This window comes from Engraulis encrasicolus, chromosome 10, assembly GCF_034702125.1.
Source record: "Engraulis encrasicolus isolate BLACKSEA-1 chromosome 10, IST_EnEncr_1.0, whole genome shotgun sequence".
NCBI lineage: Eukaryota > Metazoa > Chordata > Actinopteri > Clupeiformes > Engraulidae > Engraulis > Engraulis encrasicolus.
In genome coordinates this window covers 50,847,533-50,868,073 of record NC_085866.1, presented here as the reverse complement: position 1 = coordinate 50,868,073, position 20,541 = coordinate 50,847,533, and the positions used below count along the sequence as shown (strand labels likewise).

At 46.4% G+C, this 20,541-nt stretch overlaps 1 protein-coding gene across 6 annotated transcripts in view; it reads right to left on the bottom strand.

Moving 5' to 3' along the window:
- tns2a (tensin 2a) overlaps window positions 1-20,541 on the bottom strand; it is a 66,938-nt gene that overhangs the window by 7,354 nt on the left and 39,043 nt on the right. For 3 of the 6 annotated variants that reach the window (XM_063209234.1, XM_063209237.1, XM_063209238.1), the window contains exons 4-24: window positions 20,189-20,227; window positions 19,245-19,286; window positions 18,597-18,646; window positions 17,067-17,250; window positions 16,537-16,587; window positions 15,742-15,864; window positions 12,382-12,446; window positions 12,027-12,110; window positions 11,553-11,665; window positions 10,435-10,495; window positions 9,932-10,007; window positions 9,116-9,245; window positions 8,221-8,286; window positions 7,697-7,813; window positions 5,305-6,861; window positions 4,642-4,813; window positions 2,763-3,581; window positions 1,866-2,326; window positions 1,359-1,490; window positions 842-937; window positions 171-248 (exon numbers count right to left, since the gene is read on the bottom strand). In XM_063209234.1, the coding sequence (XP_063065304.1) occupies window positions 171-248; window positions 842-937; window positions 1,359-1,490; window positions 1,866-2,326; window positions 2,763-3,581; window positions 4,642-4,813; window positions 5,305-6,861; window positions 7,697-7,813; window positions 8,221-8,286; window positions 9,116-9,245; window positions 9,932-10,007; window positions 10,435-10,495; window positions 11,553-11,665; window positions 12,027-12,110; window positions 12,382-12,446; window positions 15,742-15,864; window positions 16,537-16,587; window positions 17,067-17,250; window positions 18,597-18,646; window positions 19,245-19,286; window positions 20,189-20,227 (4,516 nt within the window). The remainder of the gene's footprint in view (window positions 1-170; window positions 249-841; window positions 938-1,358; window positions 1,491-1,865; window positions 2,327-2,762; window positions 3,582-4,641; window positions 4,814-5,304; window positions 6,862-7,696; window positions 7,814-8,220; window positions 8,287-9,115; window positions 9,246-9,931; window positions 10,008-10,434; window positions 10,496-11,552; window positions 11,666-12,026; window positions 12,111-12,381; window positions 12,447-15,741; window positions 15,865-16,536; window positions 16,588-17,066; window positions 17,251-18,596; window positions 18,647-19,244; window positions 19,287-20,188; window positions 20,228-20,541) is intronic. The other 3 variants (XM_063209236.1, XM_063209239.1, XM_063209235.1) reach the window with 3 other exon arrangements.

Below are 20,541 nucleotides of genomic sequence, written 5' to 3'. Positions count from 1 at the left end.
CTGTTTTCATAAAGGAACATCAACAACAGCCATATTATTGGCTTGCGTGTGTTGAAAAAGGTGAGGAAGCATGGCTGAGTGAGTGCCTAGTTCTGAGTAACAGGACAGGATTAGATTAGAGCGCTGGAGTACTGTACCGCTGTTGTGCTTCCTGTTGGAGTCTTGTTTACCTTTCTCCGGGATGCGAAGAGCACACGGCAGGGAGATAGGCGTGATGGAATGCTGATACACAAGAGCAGACAGACTCCCTGGAAACACAAGTAAACAGTCCTCCTCACCCAATTGCACATTGTGAGCCAAAAAACTTGATAGCATCTCGTGCCTACTGGTGTTATATAGCATGCAAGTCTAAGTGTAAATATAAAAATTCAGATATCTATATAATGAAAACACATTTCTACTGTTGATACTGTTACCGTTTCTTTAGTTTATGTCTAGTAGTCGGTAGTTTCATAGTAGTTTTATTGCACATTATGTTTCTATGTATATCTATCTGTAAACTTTATAGGAGCAGCTTTGAATATCATTGTACTTGTGTAATGACAATAAAGGCGTTCTATTCCATGAAATTGTATTGTTTTGTATTGCATTGTATTGTATTGTATTGTATTGTATTGAACACGTCAGTCAACTCCCAGGCCAACCTTTATTCTTGGAGAAGACAAAACACTGTAAATCTTACAGCAAATAAATAAGTTGTTTATCAAAGCACGCTCAGCCATAGCAGCATAAGCCACAATGTTTGCATTGTGCAAAACCAACCAAGCCCTATAAACAGCTGTGAGAGAGCCTGGTGGCTTTGTCTGGTTAACCATCAAATGATAGGTCTCTCTCTCCTTACCGAAATAGGGCTCGTTCTGACATCCCTTGATCTTAACTCCTCGTGGGCCAGTCTCAATCAAGAAATGCCGTACCAGTTGTTCTAAAGGATCGCCTACTGTAGGAGGGGGGGGGGGGGGGGGAAGAGAGAGAGACAGAGAGACAGAGAGGGAGATTGTTAAATCACAACAGAGCCTTTCAGCACTGTCTGAACACATAACAAGAGAACTCAAAAGTATTTGGCTGTTCTGTGTGTGTATACTGTATTTGTGCCATCATGTCTGTTTGATTTAGGAAGACGATTATGGCATGTGTGAAATCCCATATAATGAAATATGACAAAGAGATGTGAGGTATACCAGGAACAGAAATGATAAATCACCACACATTGGTGGTCTGAGCAGCAAACCAACTCACCAGTGTGCACTGATATATCAACAGTGTTTTTTTAGATTACTTATAACTGCGCATCACGCGCACTTGGACATTTTCTGTGCATTGAAAATGTATTCCTTCTGTGATGTGAGGTGTAGGCCTACCTTTGTTATTATGGCTGTTCACGTTGGCAGGTGGAGTGGCAACCTTCAGTGCGAGGCCGTAAGCCCCTTGAAATGAGTTGCTGTCCCGGATCAGGAAGCTCCCTGGCTCTCGCTCTTTCAGTGCTGCAATAGCTGTTGAGAAAACACATATTTATCCCGTCATAGTCATAGTCAGAAAGTCAGTAATGTTTAAAAGTTGTTCCTAGAGAGCCTTTCGTTCCTTTAGATCCTTTGGTAGGCTACACTGTGGCAAGATACACAGTCCAAGTCATCAGTTTATTTATTTTAGCACAGTTTACAGCTTACACAGTACAACATGGGGTATACCAACATTCTGGGAAACTAATTAAGAAAATAATATATCAAACAAAAGAAATAAAAGGAGAAAGACAAGTTATTATACACAAGGCTTCGACCTCACATGGGCTTCATCATTCAGCACCGGTTCAATTGAATGAATACTGTAAACTAAGCACGTCTTTGAAGTACTGCATTATGATTCACTACCTTGTTCCCTGGAGATGCCTGGCTTGTACCAGAAGCGGGAGCTGTCCTGGACAAACTTGACGCTTACGCTGACCCTGTTCCCCAGCTCCTCTTCGCTGAGGCCGGCCTCTGGGTTCTGGGCGGCAGGCGGCAGGGCCACCTCCTCCCCCACGGATGGGGAGAAGGTCACGTGGTGCTGCACCGACGTCTGGCTGCCGCCTGACCCCGACCCGGCGGGCCTCAGTGAGCCCAGCCGCCCGTTGGGGGACCCCGGCATGCCGCTCTGGCGACGCTTCTCGGGGAGCGGAGGCTGCGGGACGGCGGCCACCACCCCCGCCGCCGCCAAACAGGAGTTGGAGCTGCCCGGGTGGCCCGAGAGGGGGCCCAGGGACTCTGCCGGCTGGTAGTAGCAGCCCGTGGAGGAGAGGGGGAAGGTGGGGGTGGAGGTGCCCTCGGAGGCGGAGGTGGGGGAGCCGCGGGAGCTGGAGATAAAACAAAATAGAATGAGATAGAATAGAATAGAATACAATAGAATAGAATAGAATAGAATAGAATAGATTAGAACAGGGCAGAACAGAACAGGGGTGCATTTCTCAAAAGCGTAGTGGCTAACTACGGTAGCTACTTTGTTGGTTGCAATGCAATTTTCCATTGACAACTACCCAAGTTGCTAACTGCTAACAACTACGCTTTCGAGAAATGCACCCCAGAACAGAATCAAACAGAATAGATTGGCTTTACATTATTGTCACTATACACGTACAATGACATTTATAGCTTCACCATAAAGTGCACACATGAATAAACACAGGAAACATAATGGTATACGCAGTAAAACAATACAAAACTCCTGACTACAATACATACACTACTGTAATTATACATAAAAAATCTTGTGCAAATGATCTCTGGAGGTACCTGGAGATGCCCTCCATGCTGGAGTAGTGGCCCAGGTGCCCCACACCAGGGAGGCCCTCCGAGGAGGAGGAGAGCATCAGCCTGCGGCCCAGCGTGGCGAAGCCCGGCACGGGCGGCTCAGCCGAGGACGGGGAGCCCTCCTGGCTGCCGTTTACCGGTACCAGAGGAGACGCAGGAGGAGGCTGAGGAGAGGAGGGAGCCGAGTCGGGTTTGGGGGGAGATGAGGGTGTTGTGTCTGGCTGTGGACAGGAGGAGGAGGTGGGGGTGCTGGGGTGGGTTTGAGGGGCCACAGGGGAGGAAGGGGAGGCAGGCGGGGAGGAGAAGCTGGAGGAGGCGGTGTGGTCGGGTCCTATCCGATGGGCAACCGGATCCGGAGTTACGGTGCCCTGTGCAGGGCTGCTGTCCTGAGGGACCCGCGCGCTCTCCTCTGGGAGAGCAGGTGTGCTGGACTGATGATGATGTGTAGGGCCCACCTGGTTGGCTTGGCTGGGGGCCACCACGGCCATGACTGTGCTTTGCTGCTCAGGTGTGGCTGCAGGGAGAGGCTGCGGTTCCGGGACCTGCGCCTCTGGACCGAGGGAGGGGCTGAGGGCGGCCTCTGCCAGAGCTGCCGGTGTGGGGGTGCAGGGCTCAGTGCTGGGGGGCTGGCTGTGCCTGGAGGCCTGGGTGGCAGGGATGGGGCTGGAGGTGTGGGAGTGGGTGTGGGGCTCCTGAGGGCCAGGCTGGGGATGGGGCCTGGAGGGAGACTGGGGGGCCGGGGTCATGTCTCCATGGGACTCTTTGGAGTGCATCTCACACTCACGAGCTGCCAAACCGGGGCTGAAATAGAAACAGCAAACATATATTGTATTAAGTCAAAATAACGTAAAACAAACATGATTCATCCACGCACAGTATTTCACAAAAATAAAACGAATGAGTATGTTTGCTACATTAATGACATTGCATTAAGCTGCAGTTTTATCCAAGTATAACTCAATAATTTATTAATAGATTTAAATAGATTCAACATTTTAAATACATAAATAGTTTTTTAAAGTTAAACAGACATAAATATATCAAATACTTGTAATCTATTGTAAAGAACCAGATATTAATGATAACTGACAGTTCAAATCATTACATCAAGTCAACTATTTCAACAAATATAAACAATAATATTCATTTCCAATATATTCACTGACTCTACTTGCAAAATCCTGAAAGGATTATAATGTATTTTGGCAGACACCTTTCCCTCTGCGAAGTTAAAAAAATTGAGCAAACATTTTCAGTCCACTGAACTTGAACTTGGTAAACTCATCTCAGAGAAATGATTGAACTACAATGAATGACTGCAAGACCAGAAAGGAATGTTTAATGTCTTTTGGCAGACCCCTTTTTCTACAGCAAAAACTCAAATAATTACATTAAACAAACATTTTTATTCCAGCACATTTAAAGCAATAAACCCAGACTATTTCAGAAAATGAGCAAACTAGCTGCCAAATGTTAAGCCATGAATAATAACTATTCATATAGCACAATTCATACAGACATGCAGCTCAATGTGCTACCACAGTTTGATAAAAACAAGTTTGGAAGCATTTTAAAGTATGCCAGGAAAAAAAACCTGAAAATGACAGAAGATCAGAGAAATGACTGAAAAATGTTCAGTGACATTGCGTTTAAAAAACGCAGGAATGAGAGGAAATCAGAAGAGGAAAAACAAAAAATTACAGATCAGAAGTGACAGACCGGTTAAAAAAAGTCCAGGAATGTGAGAAGATCAGTAAATATAAAAACCAGACAATGAAAGAAGATCAGAAAAAAATGACAGAAAAAAACAGTTTAGTGGCAGACAGCTCATCTCAGCTCAGCTCATTTCAGTTCGGCTCACCTCTCCTGCGTGCGCAGTGGGCTGCTGGTGTGTACGGGGGTGGGAGGCCCCGACATGTTATCCGACGGCGTGGAGCAGGGGATGTGTGTCGTCTCTCGGTGGATCCCCCTCAGGGGCACATGGTTAATGTGGTCTCGCCAGTGGCCACCCTCCATCACTGATGCATGGCCATCTGATGAGAGAGTGAAATAGAGAGTGAGAGAGAGAGAGAGAAAGAGAGAGAGAGAGAGAGAGAGAGAGAGAGGATAAACATTTAGGGAGACGTTAAAGCTAGTCATTAGAGAAAGCCTTCGAAACCAAGAAACCCCTACGTGACCTCACCACAGCACCAAGCCAAGGAAAGCCAGAAGACAGAAGAAGAATGAATGTAAGCTAAAGCTGACCCGATGACATTTTTTTGTGTGTTAGCGGAGTGCTAAAATGTTTCTGTGCCTAGCTGTACCAAGCGCCACGTTTGGAGGAGATGAAAACCTCAGAAGCCATGACTGCCAAAACCTATCAAAAACCTATTCATTAACTTCCAATTTCTTATTTTATCTAAACTGCAATATCCTGACAGAACAAAAACAAAACAGAGAACCAAAACAGAAATGTTATCCTGTCATTGTTGTTTTGACCAGCATCCAACATCAACAACCCACACACACACACACCACAACTCACCAGTCTGTGTATCAGGATACGCTTGCGAATGGCCCTCGGGGTGGTGGCCCTCCATGGGTCCGCTGGGGTGGCTGGATGGCACTGCACAGCTCCCGCCAGTGGGGGGCAGCGGCGAGGTGGACTCGGACTGGTACCCGGAGGCGTACCCCCGGCTCTCAGACGGGGAGGGCTGGTAGGGGGAGTACGGACAGGCCTGCCTCGGGGTCTGGTACCCACTGCTGCTGCTGTACTTGACATCCAGGTGCGAGTGGGCGTGGGAGTGCGAGGGCTCGGGGTAGGCCGGGTGGCCGGACGGCAGGGGGTCGAAGCTGAAGGCGGGCAGGTCGTGTGGGTGTGGGTGCGGGTGGGGGTGCGAGTGTGTCCCCTGGGGGCCACCGTAGCCTGACACGGTGGCCCTGCGGTGCCAGTAGTCGGCCTCGCGGTCGCGTTCCCACTGCAGGTCGGCCTCGCGCTCCCTCTCGCGCTCGCGCTCCCAGTGCAGGGACACCTCGCGGCCCCGTCGCAGCCCCTCCACGCCCCTGTCCCAGTGCAGACCCTCCCCCCTGTCCATGCGCAGCGTGTGGAAGGCCGAGTCGTCGGCGCGCCGCAGGCAGCAGTCCCGGCACGGGCAGCCGGGGGGCGCCAAACTGTCCAGCAGCATCATGTCGTGATAGGAACCCGGCGGAGGAGGAGGGGGCTTGGGGTGGTGCGGGTGCGGGTGAGCGTGGGACGAAGGGTGACCGTACGGCAGGTAGTCGTCAGGGTGGCAGAGCAGGCGACCGGAGCCCGAGAGTGCGTGGGGGTTGGGGGGCGGCGGCGGGGACAGGTCCTGGCTGGGGTAGGAGCACAGGTGGCGAGAGGGCCCTTCAGAGCAGGATCGGTGCAGGTAATGCGGAGGCCCCTGCTGCCGGTCCCACAGCAGGTCTGGGGGCGGGAGGGACTGGTGGTGAGGGTGAGGGTTGATGTGCGGGTGTGTGTGGCACATCCCCATGAGGGCTTGTGGCGGCGGGGGGGCGGAGTGGCCATTGGTGCTGGGCGTCCGCTCCAGGCAGTAGCCGTTGGCCATGTGGTGAGGACGATCGCACCCGGGCTCCGAGCACTGTTGAGATCGGTACCCGACACGACACGAACATGAGCGGTTCAGCCTCAGAGTGCCCGTGCGCTCCACCGCATTGGTGGTGGTGGTGGGGGGCGGTGGTGAGGGCATGACGGGGGATGGGGAGTCTCCGTCGTCCAAGATGGCCGTCTCTCGGTCCCGCTGGTCGCGTCCGACCACCACCCTGTCCCCCTCGATGCCCCCCAGCAGCCTCTCCAGGTCCTCCCGCTCTTGCTGCGTAGGGGGAGGCGGTCGGGGCGGCTCCTCCAAACGCTCCGCCACGGCCGAGGAGGAGTGGCCCGAGTCGGAGCTGACCGACAGCATCTGATTGGGCGACCTCTCCCTGTCCTCGGCTGTGGTGCTGCGCGGCAGGCTCCCATTGGTGGAGGTGAGGGACCCGGAGCCTCCGGCCCCAGCGCGCCGCTTCTTCACCTGGGCGTACAGGCTGCCGTCCAGGGGGCCACGTGTGTGGGCTATGTCTACTGGGGAGGGATGAGGGTGCAGGGAGATTAAAGTGAAACTGTACCATTTCTGGAAAGATGCTCATTTTACACCTACCCTTGAGTTAAATGATTGAGTTTTACCTTTCTCTTGTACCTCCAGCCAATCTCTGAGTCTTGCAGTGCAAATCCAAGCTATATATATATCATTGGGTGTTGCTAGCTTGTAACTAGAAGTAACATTATCACACTAAGAGAATGACTAAAAGAAGGTAAAAGGTAAAACCCAATTTAACTGATGGAGAGGTGTAAAAATGAACTTGTTTTCAAAATGGTACAGTATCACTTTAAGGTTAGCTCAAAGTGTTTCAGACTGACAACAAAGTGTTTCAAAATATGACAAAAGACACTACAAACAAGATACATTTATGTTTTTGCCCACTCATTGTGTTTTTTTTCTAGAATGATGTATTATTCAATAAAAAGGTAACCACAGAAAAGAGACAAATAATCAAAGAGACAGGATTATTGGCGGCTACGGTGATGGACGGCTTGTTGTTGTCATCAAAAAGTTGGTGTAATACACTCGTTGCTGTAATACACTCAGATTTGACACCAACTGAAAATTCCGTGTTCTCAAGTGTTTCTTTGGTCAAGCTCTAGCTGTGGTCAGATGGACTCAGAAAGTGCAATTATGATTCTAAAATGTTTTGTTTCACAAGTACAGAAGTGTAAGACCACAACATCTGCTGACAGTTTTCTTCTTTGTCGAGTCGAGACAGCGGACTGTAAATTAGCCATTAGAAAACCATTCCGAATCACAACATGCGCAACACACAGCCTGTAATCTACTGCAGCATGACAGGCTTTGTTGTACCTTCCAAGCTGTCTTGATGCCTTTGGTTGAAGTTCTCGTAGGAGTCCCAGCGCACCACTGGGTCTGACGTGTTGTAGTCCACAGTGACGGCTGGGTCATTCCTCTGGTACTCACGCCCTGACAACAAAAACATGGATGAGCCATGATTCCATAGAGATGAGAGGTTTCATAGAGATGTGTATGGTTCTGTTCTGTATATTTCCTGTCCACTTTCCCTCTGCAAGTGTTGTTTGATTTTGTCCTCGATTATAAGTCGCTTTGAATAAAAGCGTCTGCCAAATGTAATGTAATACAAAAATCATACTGTATGAGTATGAGAATGATTTTACAGAAGTATATGTATAATTGACATAGTATGATAATAAAAAGCTACTACTACTATATAAACTTCAGATTATTCAGTTAGTAACAGAAAACTAATGCTAAATAAGTGCTTAGAGGGTAAAATTGAATTCTAAATGCTTTGAATAATACAGTATACTAGAACAGCTCTAGTTGCTGAGACAATGAGAAACATTTCCAACCTTTCATCTTCTCCGGTCCAGAGGAGAAGACAAACTCCACCGTGGCATCAGTGGGAAAGACGCTATCTGCACCAGGACGAGAGACAGCAGCATAAAATAAGCCAAGTATTCACACAGTTGGGAAAATTACTGAATGGAATCAAACAATTAATCAAGTCTCCATGATCGTACAGGGTGGTCTGGCAGTTCATTTGGATGGAGTCTTTCTGTTTCATAGGGAAAAACTGATGGTGAGTGTCTGGAGTTCATTACTGGTGGTGCGTTAACTGTCACACTCAATCTGACGTATCAAAAATCCCAATTTAGAAGTAAAACTCCTGCCACAGTCTCCTTCCTAGCACAGGTGAGTGTTGGAAGGAGTAACAGGTCTACCAGGGGTGAATTTCTCAAAACCAAAGTTGCTTACTACATTAGCTACTTTGTTTTTTTTCAAAGCATTTTCCCATTGGCAACTACCGAAGTTGCTAACAGGCTGACAACTTCTCTTTTGAGAAACTCACCCCAGATTTGAGTACTCAGTACCATCAGCTGATTCAGAGATGGTTAGACCAAATTTGTGGAGGGGCTTTACTTTCTGCATCTGGGATTGACAATTCTGCATTTTACTGTATTATGACAACCCACCACCTTATGATCCATGGCTACAAAGGTGGTGCCATTACTATTTCAGTAGCAGTTGCTTGAGTTAAATCATTCAGAAGGGCTATGGACAGCCTAACTGGAACTACGTGGCAGACGAGAAATTCTATGGGAGCAACAGACGTTGTTGAAATGGGCAGGGTGGTGTGTGTGTGTGTGTGTGTGTGTGTGTGTGTGTGTGTGTGTGTGTGTGCGTGCGTGCGTGCGCGCGCGTGGGTGGGGTGGGGGGTTGTTTGTGTAGGATGGCAGCCCCCACCTGAGCAGGCCTCATCCAGCTCTCCCTTGCCAAACCAGAGCTGAGCCCCATGGATGGTGCACGTGTGGAACTGCAGCCGGAACACCGTGTCCCTCTCCGCCTTCTGCACCCGCCTGTGGTAGCACTTCACCTACAGGGGGCGCCAAAGAGAAACACAAACACAAGCACACAGACACATTATATTACATTACATTATACGAAAGACACATTCATACCATCTATTTGGTAAACTACTGTGCATACGTAATTCTGTTCACACATGCTAGCACTCATCATGTACTTGTCATTGGTTAGCCAGTGTGAAACATTGCACGCGTATCGGTAACCGTCCCACATGTAGGGTATGAATCAGGCTTTAACTGACACTTTTATCCAAATCAACCTGCAATTATTTAGGTAGAGGCTATTGCCTACAGTCCCTGGAGCAATATGGGGTTAGGTGCCTTGCTCAGGGGCACTTCAACCTTGGATAACAAGGGACTCCAACTTTCACAGTAATAAAGTCCAAACCATTGGACCACACAGAGGGCCAGGATGAAGAGAGAGTGTCTGAGGTGAAAAAAATGGTTTGCGTGGATAAAAACTGCAGATAAAGAGTATGAAACGGGTGAGGATTAACTTTTGGAAACTGGACGGATTAAAGGGTTAGGCTATGAAAAAAAAGAAAAAAGGTAGTGCTAATGGAGAAAACATCCCTTTAGTCTCTGGGAGATAGGTGCCAGGAAAAGGGCTTTGAGCGTGCCATGAGTGTCAGAGTACAAACACACACTCCACAGGACACACAAAGACCACAGTATCACAGTAGAGAACACTAACCATGATGTCTCCTTTCAATAGCAGAGCAGGTTCAATGGTGACACACAGCCGTCGCCCTCCAGAACCCTGCAAGTCACTGCACACGCAAACACGCACATGCACGCACATACACATGCACGCACACACACATGCACATAGCCACACACATAGGGACACACACACATGCACATAGTCACACAAGCAGGTACACAAACGCACATAGGCACACAGACACACAGGCACACAGACACAGACACAGACACAGACACACACACACACACACACACACACACACACACACACACACACACACACACACACACACACACACACACACACACACACACACACACACACACACACACACACACGTGTAAGGTTTATTTCAAAACACCTCATCAAGAAATCAAGTGCGATATATGAACTCCATAAAACCCCATTCACCACAGAGGTGAGGTGAGACCAGTCATTTGGTAGCAATTTAATGTTTAATGCGTGATGCTTGTGGTGTGATGAAAACGTACTATATGCCAGATGTGTAGACCAGCTGCATGGACTGATATATCTTGAGGAACGGAAAGTATCCTGGGGGAGGGAGAGAGAGAGAGAGAGAGAGAGAAAGAGAGAGGGGGGGAGAAGGAAAAGAGAGATGTTACACTCTTTGGAATGTGCTGAGACTCCCATCCTCTGTCGTCTTTTGAGTGCCTTTGAGTTCAGAAGTTAAAGACATCATGCAGACGGATCGCAGATGAGAACACTCCAGCTTGCCATTAGACAAACCTGGAATACAGATCTCCTCCTCAGCCAGACAGCTTCGTCCATCTCACCCACCTCAGTGGTGTGAAAAAACAGAAAAAACAGCCCTTATCTCACCTAAGTAAACACTACATCATACACGGAGCCCTCGCCAAGTGGACGAAGAGACGTAGTAAAGCCGTCCTGCTACTGGCTACCAGTTTGCTTAAATCAAACACAAGTCACTTTACACTCGCTTAAGTTGAGAGCATGCATCTGCCTCTTCTATTTTTAAAGTTTATTTATGGGCTTTATGGACTTTTTAGCCCTTCATATGACAGCATGGGAGATGACAGGATATGAAGGGGGAGAGAGGGATGGTGTTCCAAGAGTGTCAAGCAACAGCTTTAATCCACATACACTTAATAACTTTCCCATCCATCGCTTACGACTTTTCATTTGGTGTGTTTGAACTTAAACTCTACAGGTTACCAATACTAAGTTCCAATGTTGTACTCCATCGTAATAAAATGTGTTAAGACACAGCGTTATTCATTTGCTGTAACCACAATGGCAATGACCAAGCCATAGTGCATTAGTAGCCTCTTACTGCAGATGGGGTTGCCGGCGGGCCAATTCACTATTTGCTGAAAATACTTAATTACAGCATAACAACATTGTTATGACAGTACCGAGAGCCTTAAGTAACATTAATTTACAATGTTGGTGACAGTAAGATTATAATATAGGCTCTGAGCTAAGGGGTGAAACGCCCTGTGTTACTGTATGTCATAGTAGTGCAGTATTATGATAGTTATCTTTTCAGTCACTAATACAGCGTTCCACTGGTGAAATGGCGTGCATAATGGGGCTACCGAGTAACATATTATAATGTTACAGCACTGACCTCCGTCTGTCTGGAAGTTGGGGATGGTGGGGATGAGGACCTGGTGGAGGAAGAGCGGGCTGCTGTTCATCTTGATGGCCCCGGACAGGAGGCCCCCAAAGTAGTAGATGTACCTGCAAGGGGAGGACGTGACTGTTACAGACCCAGCAGCACTATGTGTGTCCTCCAGACAGCTGATCGAGGCACTGGATGTAAAATCCAATTATGTAGGCTACTGTACATTTGTGGGGCATCAATAAATGTGTGTAATCCGATTGGTTTATCATAAAAACGCATCATAGCTCATTACCTGTTAACTTAATTTGAACTTCTCTTTTTGACACTGGTTGTTCAGGTCACTTCACTGTTGGTGATTTCACTGTCTTTGACCAATTCATCACTAACCCAAAGAGACAAATAAGGAACTCCACCATTTTTTGTCTGATATTACAGTGCCGTTCTTGGGCACAGGATGTCTCTGCCTGAGTGACTGACCTGTTCTGTGAAGGCTGCAGGGACGAGGAGACCTTGTCCTCACAAAACTTCCTCATGGCCAACGTGCTCAAAGCCTGGTCAGCCCTGCTCACACACACACACACACAGGCACACACACAGGCACACACACACACACACACACACACACACACACACACACACACACACACACACACACACACACACACACACACACACACACACACACACACACACACACACACACACACACACACACACACACACACACACACCAAAAATCAGAGAACATTGACCATTGGGGGACAGCTTGTTTCATTCTTCTTATAAGGGGAAAAAAAACTATTTCTGAAAACAACTGACTCTTGAGTCTTACCCTGCAGAGATCTTGCTGTAGTGCATGTAGGCTGCAATGATGACACCAGTCTTGCCTTTGTTTCCCTGAAGTTAGGAATGTCACACGCATAGTTGTTGATCAGATTCAGATGTGCACAGAGGTGAAGACAATCTGTGTACTAACATATCAAGTTGTGGAAACCACAGAGGAATTCCATGTGTACATCATTAGATATAAAACTCCAAAGTCCAGTGTGTGTGTATTTGTGTGTGTGTGTGTGTGTGTGCATGTGTGTGTGTGTGCGTGTGTGTGTGTGTGTGTGTGTGTGTGTGTGTGTGCGTGTGTGTGTGTGTGTGTGTGTGTGTGTGTGTGTGTGTGTGTGTGTGTGTGTGTGTGTGTGTGTGCGTGTGTGTGTGTGTGTGTGTGTGTGTGTGTGTGTGTGTGTGTGTGTGTGTGTGTGTGTGTGTGTGTGTGTGTGTGTGTCTATGTCTGTGTCTGTGTGAGTGTGTGTATGTCTGTGGTTAAAATCTTTCAGATCTGCCATCCTGTCACTGACCTCTTCCAAAACTATTTTATATTTAGATCTTGCACTTTTTGCTTTTTTCTTGGATCCAAAGAAAATAAATCTGATGTGTGTCTGTGGGTCCATGTCTGTGTCTGTGGTAAATATTGAGTTCACAACTTGAGCCGTGTAGACTACACTATGATGTGTGTGTGTGTGTGTGTGTGTGTGTGTGTGTGTGTGTGTGTGTGTGTGTGTGTGTGTGTGTGTGTGTGTGTGTGTGTGTGTGTGTGTGTGTTTGTCTGTGTGTGCGTGCGTGCGTGCGTGCGTGCGTGCATGCATGCGTGCGTGTGTTGGTGTGTGCATGCGTGCGTGTGTGTGTGCATTTGTGTGTGTCTGTTTCTCTGTCTGTCTTAAAGCATGCGTAAACAACTGGAGCCATGTAGACACTACAGCACACAACTCTACGCAACCCCTGGGGAGGAGAAAGGTGTTTGGCAATTGGGTTCGACCCCGGCCAGTCTGGTACGGTGAAGTCTGCTCTCCCCGCCCAACATCCCCCTCTGGGGTTCAATTCCTAGGGTAGAGGTTCCAAACCTATTCCAACTTGGGGCCCACTTCACAAATGTTTGGGGCCCACCTCTGACCCAATCAACAATACAACTCAAATAAATAGTCAACAGCGAAACACACACAATGTGATTTTGTGTGATTGAAAAAAAATATTTATTTCATGGCGCACAGTTTGAGAATCACTGCCCTAAAGGCCCTCACAGGACTTTTTTAACAGGTTTTTTTCACTGTTCTTTTTGGCCAGGAGATATCTACAGTGAGTCCAATATGTATTTGATCCCTTGCTGATTTTGTTGGTTTGCCTACTAACAAAGACATGATCAGTCAATAAATGTTATGGTAATATGTATTCTAATATGGAGAGACAGAATATCAAAAAGAAAATCCAGAAATTAACTTAAGAGAATATATATTAATTTATTTCCATTTCATCGAGCAAAATAAGTATTTGATCCCCTGCCAACTGATTACAGTTCCGCGCCCACAGACCAGATGGGCACTTCCGATCAACTTGCCATCTGAATTAAAGACACCTGTACATACTAACATGCATAAAAGACACATTGAATCAGCAGAATCAGTCCATAGTATGAGTGAATCAGTCACACTCCAACCTCACCAGTATGGGAAAGACCAAAGAGCGGTCAAATGATATCAGGGACAAGATTTTAGACCTAAACAAAGATTAAATGGGCTGCAAAGCCATAAGAAAGAGACTGGGTATTAATGACCCAGTTGTTGATGCATTTCTTCCAAAATGTGAGGAATACAAAATGACTATCCATCAGCCTGTCTGGGGCTCTATACAAGATTTGACCTTTTGTAGGGATTTGATGATCATGAGAACAGAAAGAAAGCACCCTAGACCTGTACGGGATGAACTAGGCAATGATATCAAAGCTTCTGGGACCAAAATCACTGAGAAAACTACTGGTAGCACTTAATGCCACAGAGTTTTAAAATCCTGTAGTGCACACATGGTACCTCTACTTCAGAAGGAACCTGTGCAGTCCCACCTGAGGTTCGTCAACGGACATCAGACTGGTTTAAGATATGATAAGGAGGTGCTGTAGTCAGATGAAACCAAAATCAAGCTGTTTGGCATTAACACAATTCAATGTGTTTTTGAGAAAGTGTACTGCTGTCTATGATCCCAAGAACACCCTCCTCACCATCATGCATGAAAGTGGTATCATTATGGTTTGAGGGTGTTTGTCTGGCCAATGCACAGGGCAACTTCACATCGTCAATGAATGGATGGAGGGAGAGATGTAATGTGCAATCCTGAGTGCAAACATCCTTCCCTCCACCACTACACTGAAGGGTGGGCCATTTTTGGATCTCCCAACATGACAATAATACACAAAATACAGTCAAAGCAACGAAGGAGTGGCTCAATAAGAAGCATATTAAAGTCATGGAGTGGCCTACAGTCTCCAAATATTAACCCTATAGTAATTCTATGGAAAGAACTGAACCTCCCATTTGCCAAGCTACATACCACAAACTGTTAATGTTTTAGAGATAATATGCAAAGAAAAATGGGCAAAAATATTTTCTACTATATGCACAAACATCATCAACTGTCATCAACTAAAAGAAGCATCTGACCTCAGTGCTAGACAACTAGGGCTTTGCCACAAAGCACTTTATCTTCTTTAGCGAGAGGGGTCAAATACTTATTTGCCTAAATTAAATACAAATAAATTAAAATATATTATTTTAAGTTATTTTCCGGAATTTCTTTTTGATATTCTGTCTCTCCATGTTTGAATACATATTATCATAAATTTATAGACTGATCATGTCTTTATTAGTGGGCAAACCGGCAAAATCAGCAAGGGATCAAATACATATTGGACTCACTGTATGTGTGTCACAGCCTAAGTTTGCTAGCCAGGCAGCGCCCTCCTAGTGACCCAACACCTTCAGCGTTGCTTCTAGTCAGGCCAGGAGTAATACAAATATTGCTTCTGAGCTCCGGAAAAATCGGTAACTCCTCCCACTTTGTCGGGAAGCAAACAACCAGTAGCAAACCAAGGGAGGTGGGTCAACCATGCCGTTTGGGAAATGTTAATTATTATGCTCTTGATTACACCAAGTCTTGAAGAGTTTTATAAGTCGATGATAATCAGGCTATGAGTTTATTGTCATTCAAGGCCTGCTGTTACTTGTTGTATAAGGCCTGCTGCTGTGTGTACTGACACTCAAACCCAAACCAAACCCTTTCCCCTTCCTCCCCCTCCCTCTTCCTCCTGCCCTTCAGGGGTTCGAACCCTAGGGGCCACTGCCACGTCTGACCCCTGTCCCCTATGACCCCTGACCTTGCAGTGCAGCACCACCACATGCTGGGGGTCGGAGTTGAGCCAGGTCTCCATGGCTTTGCACATGGCACAGATTTTGTCCAGCGGCGGCGCGTGCAGGTCGGGCCAGCCAAAGTCATGGACCTGTTGAAGAGAACGAGGTGGAGAGGGTACACACAAACGAGGATACAACGAATTAATTTGTCACGTGCATATAGATGGCATAACTTTAACATTGAATAGCATTTAGCTGATGCTTTTATCCCAAGTGACTTGCCGTGATTTAGGTACAGGTCATTGGCTATGTTCCTAGGAGCAACGCCAAGTTAGGTGCTTTGCTCCAGGGCACTGCAGCCGCTGCCTACCTACTGGTTAGGAGAGGAGTCAACCTGCAGTCCTCTGATCCCAAGAACAACTCCCTAACCCCCAACGTTGAAAGTATGACATGCAGTGAAATTTGAGAGCTGATAGGTTTGTGTGTGTGGTAGTGGTTGGGGTATGTGATGTGGTGGTGGTGGCAGTAGTGGTGGGCTTGGTGAGCAACCATGGCTGGACTGGCCATCTGGCTTTTTTAAAATGTATTTTTTAACATTTCTGAAAATAGGGGCCTACAAGGGTGTAGGGTCCACCAGTGAGTCATTTCTGCGCCCCTAGTTATGAGGGGCCCCCTTAACCCAAAAGTGCCCGGGCCCTATTCTCCCCCAGTCAAGCCCTGTGAGCAACGTATGGATTAGGAACGTTTTGAACAGATTACACTTGTAATTGGGCTGAGACACATAAGATCACATAACACATCACATAAGGCAGCGATCTTACCTTGGGGTTGAGTCGCGTGATGTCATGCCGTCTCTCCGAGAGGTTGAGGAGCTGAGGGGAGAGCACACGCCGGAAATGAACTATTAGACTGAAATGAGGGGAAATTATCCTACAGAAATGTATCGCTTTACAAATTGCAGCAACAAGTCCTTGAGTTCTTGTAAAGAACTTGTCATTGTTAAGGCATCTTGACATATGACAGACAGACAGACAGACAGACAGACAGACAGACAGACAGACAGACAGACAGACAGACAGACAGACAGACAGACAGACAGACAGACAGGCAGGCAGGCAGACAGACAGAGAAGTAAATAGACAAACAGATAGACAGACATGATGGACAGACAGCAGTACCGGTTTAAATGTAAATATAAATGTCCTACGAAATACCTTGACATTGTTAAGAGGCACACAGACAGACAGACAGGCAGACGGACAGGCAGGGGGACAGACAGACAGGCAGGGGGACAGACAGACAGACAGACAGAGAGACAGAGATAGACAGAGGTGCAGGTGTCTCCACTGACCATAAACTTGTCCTGGTGTTTGGACTTGAGCATGGCGGCCACTTCCTTCAGGTTGCTACGGTAACGCTGCTCCTCCAGGAGTGGTGGGAAGAAGACGGAGATGATCCTCTCGGTAATGTAGGTCAGGTCGAAGTCGTAGTTACGCTCCATCACTCGTTCCATCACCCGGTCCACGCTGAAGCTCCTGAGGAGGACCGATACAGGGTTAGACTGGGTGACAGTCACTTTACTTCTGGAAATTGTATCATGTGTTGTGAAGCACTTTTGGGGTCAGCTGTGTTGTTTTATAGATGGCTATAGATGGGTTTTATAGAGCTATAGATGGGTTGTTTTGTTTATCAACACGGTGTTGTGAGGAGGGGCCAGACAATGGCAGCCAACCACGTGAGCTAATTTTTTGACCGACAGCGGTTTCCAACAATCAGAGGCTGAGTTGTGCGCAGCTGGTTTTGCACAGTCAGGAGAAAACAAACATTTAGTGATGGTCAAACTATGTTTAGCACCCTGTAGACCTAAGTTCAAAGCACGGTAGGGCCACTTCCCTTTGCGTTTCTCTGTTTAACACTTTCAACCTGTGCCTTGTCAAAATATCTTTGTAGGTTCTTTTTTTGCCCAGCTTAAAGGAACAGTCCATCCTTTTTTGATTTGCACATATTTGCAGTATTTCCAAGCATTATACATGAATGTGCATATCATTTTCTTCTCCTCAGTTTATTCAGTACTTACATTTATTGTATCAGAACTATTAGCATAGCTTAGCATAATCACTGGAAGTGAATGGAGGCATTAGCATCAAGCCACAAATGATCACAGGACAGGATTAAATAGCTGTTTTGCACTCTGGTGAATTTTACATTAATTTTAAAGTACTTTATAAGTACATTTGATGATGTTTTGTTTGCCCCCATAGACTTGCATTGCTACGCTTAATTTGGCTATACTGTTAAACTAGGCAATGGAAACACATAGACAAAAAATATATGCACATTCATGAATAATGCTGGGAAATACTGCAAAAATGTGAAAATCAAAAAAGGGTGGACTGTTCCTTTAAGGTATTCATCCGAAGTGCGAACTTGGAGACCAACAGACTTGTTCTAGGAGATTGAAGATCGTTTATCTTTCATCCTTAATAGTACTTCATTTCAACAGACTGATGGAAGCCTACCTAAAAATATTCCTCTAGCTTCAGGATCTCCTGTGTGACCACTGACTAGAGCTATGCCTTAGCTGACTCTACCATCAACAACTGAGGAAGCCATTTTGGATCGAAAGGGAAAACCTTCTCAAACTCCAGGGCAGAGTAGAGTTGGCTCACACCTGAGCATGTGCGTTTTTTTATTGGTGTACAAAAACAAGTTCTCATTAAAGTTCAACTACTGAAGAATGTTTTGATAGCGTCAACATATTGATAGTACATGTTTTTCTCAAAGTCATGTAGGTATTGATGTGTAGAGTCAGGAGACTAGAGATACTGTAAGATGAAAGAAATAGACAGAAGAACAACACCGTCTGTCTGAGGCTCATTACCTGGGTAGAGTACTTCGTTGTTTGGAGTATGTCAAAGACTTGGTGGAGCCCTGGGTGCAAACAGACACACACATTAGACATAAACCATGAAAGTCGCTGACAAGAACAAGTTGTGATGCCATTTTTTTTGCTTTTAATTCAATTTTCTCAGCTGTACTGGATCCTTTTCACACAGCCTTACAGGCATGAAACAATCATGTGCCTGCACATGGTACAGTGACGCCATTAAAAGCAACCTTGTTCCAACATCACTAAGGGCCGAGTCTTGAGGTTTAGCATGGGGAAAGCGGTAGCCTCCAGAGTCAACTTGAAGGAATTCATCATTAAAAAAAAAGCATTTGCTGTGAAGTTCTCTGAACTGTCCTGTGATGTTCAGCTCAAGCGCACATACGTCACACTGGAGTGTGAAAGCCAGTTCAGAAACATCTGTTTTAACAAACATCACCTTCTTCTTCTTGGATTGAGCATGTGACATAAAAAAGTAATATGACCGGATGAAAGTGTACTAACTGACTGTAAGCTGGATGTTAAGACTCTACAGAGACACTCTAACATCAGCGTGAGTGAGTGAAAAAGAAGACTAGAGCAGGAAAAGACACATCAGTGAGAGTGAGTGAACAAGAAAAATCGAGCAGGAAAAAGCCTTACCAGGTGCTGGATGTGTCTGGAGGGAGCCGTCCCCCTGCGCTGCTGTCGCGGAGGAGAGAAGAGGGGGATAGAGGAGATGGGGTTAGAGGAGAGGAGAGGAGAGGAGAGCAGAGGAGAGCAGAGGAGAGCAGAGGAGAGCAGAGGAGAGCAGAGGAGAGCAGAGGAGAGGAGGTTAGAGGAGAGGAGAGGAGAGGAAAGGAGAGGGGGTTAGAGGAGAGGAGAGGAGAGGAGAGGAAAGGAAAGGAGAGGGGGTTAGAGGACAGGAGAGGAGATGAAAGGAGAGGGGGTTAGAGGAGAGGAGAGGAGAGGAGAGGGGGTTAGAGGAGAGGAGAGGAGAGGAGAGGAGAGAAGAGAAGAGAAGAGGAGAGGAGAGAAGAGGAGAGGAGAGGAGAGGAGAGGAGAGGAGAGGAGAGGACAGGAGAGGACAGGAGAGGGGGTAAGAGGAGAGGAGAGGAGAGGAGGATAGACGAGAGGAGAGGAGTGTAGAGAGGGGAGAGGAGAGGAGAGGAGGGGAGAGGAGAGGAGAGGAGAGGAGAAGGGGTTATAGGAGAGGAGAGGGGGTACAGGAGAGGAGATGAGAGGAGAGGAGAGAGATGAGAGGAAATAACACACTTGATTCCAGAAAAGTGAAAACAGCACAAGACAAGATCCACAGAGAAAACATGACAAATGAGAAAGGGGAAGAAAGACTGACAAAAAAGAGAGAATAAAACGAAAGACAGATAGACAGAGAGAATAAAAGAGAGACTGTAGAAGAGATGAATGGAGAAAGAGATGCAGAGAGAGAGAGAGAGAGAGAGAGAGAGAGAGAGAAAGACAGAATAAAAAAGATACAGAGAGAGAGAGAGAGAGAGAGAGAGAGAGAGAGAGAGAGAGAGAGAGAGAGAGAGAGAGAAGGACAGGAAGAGAGAGAGAGAAACAGAAACAGAAACAGTACCACTCACCAAGTCGGATGGGGGCGGCGGGATACAGGCCGAGTTCACCTGCAAACAAACAGCAGAAGCAGAAGCTCATGATGGCTCACATTACATTACATTACATTACATTACATTACATTACATTACATGACATGACATGACATGACATTACATGACATTACATTACATTACATTACATTACATGACATTACATTACATTACATTACATTACATTACATGACATTGCATTACATTACATGACATTACATTACATTACATTACATTACATGACATTACATTACATTACATTGCATTACATTACATTACATTACATGACATTACATGACATTACATTACATTACATGACATTACATTACATT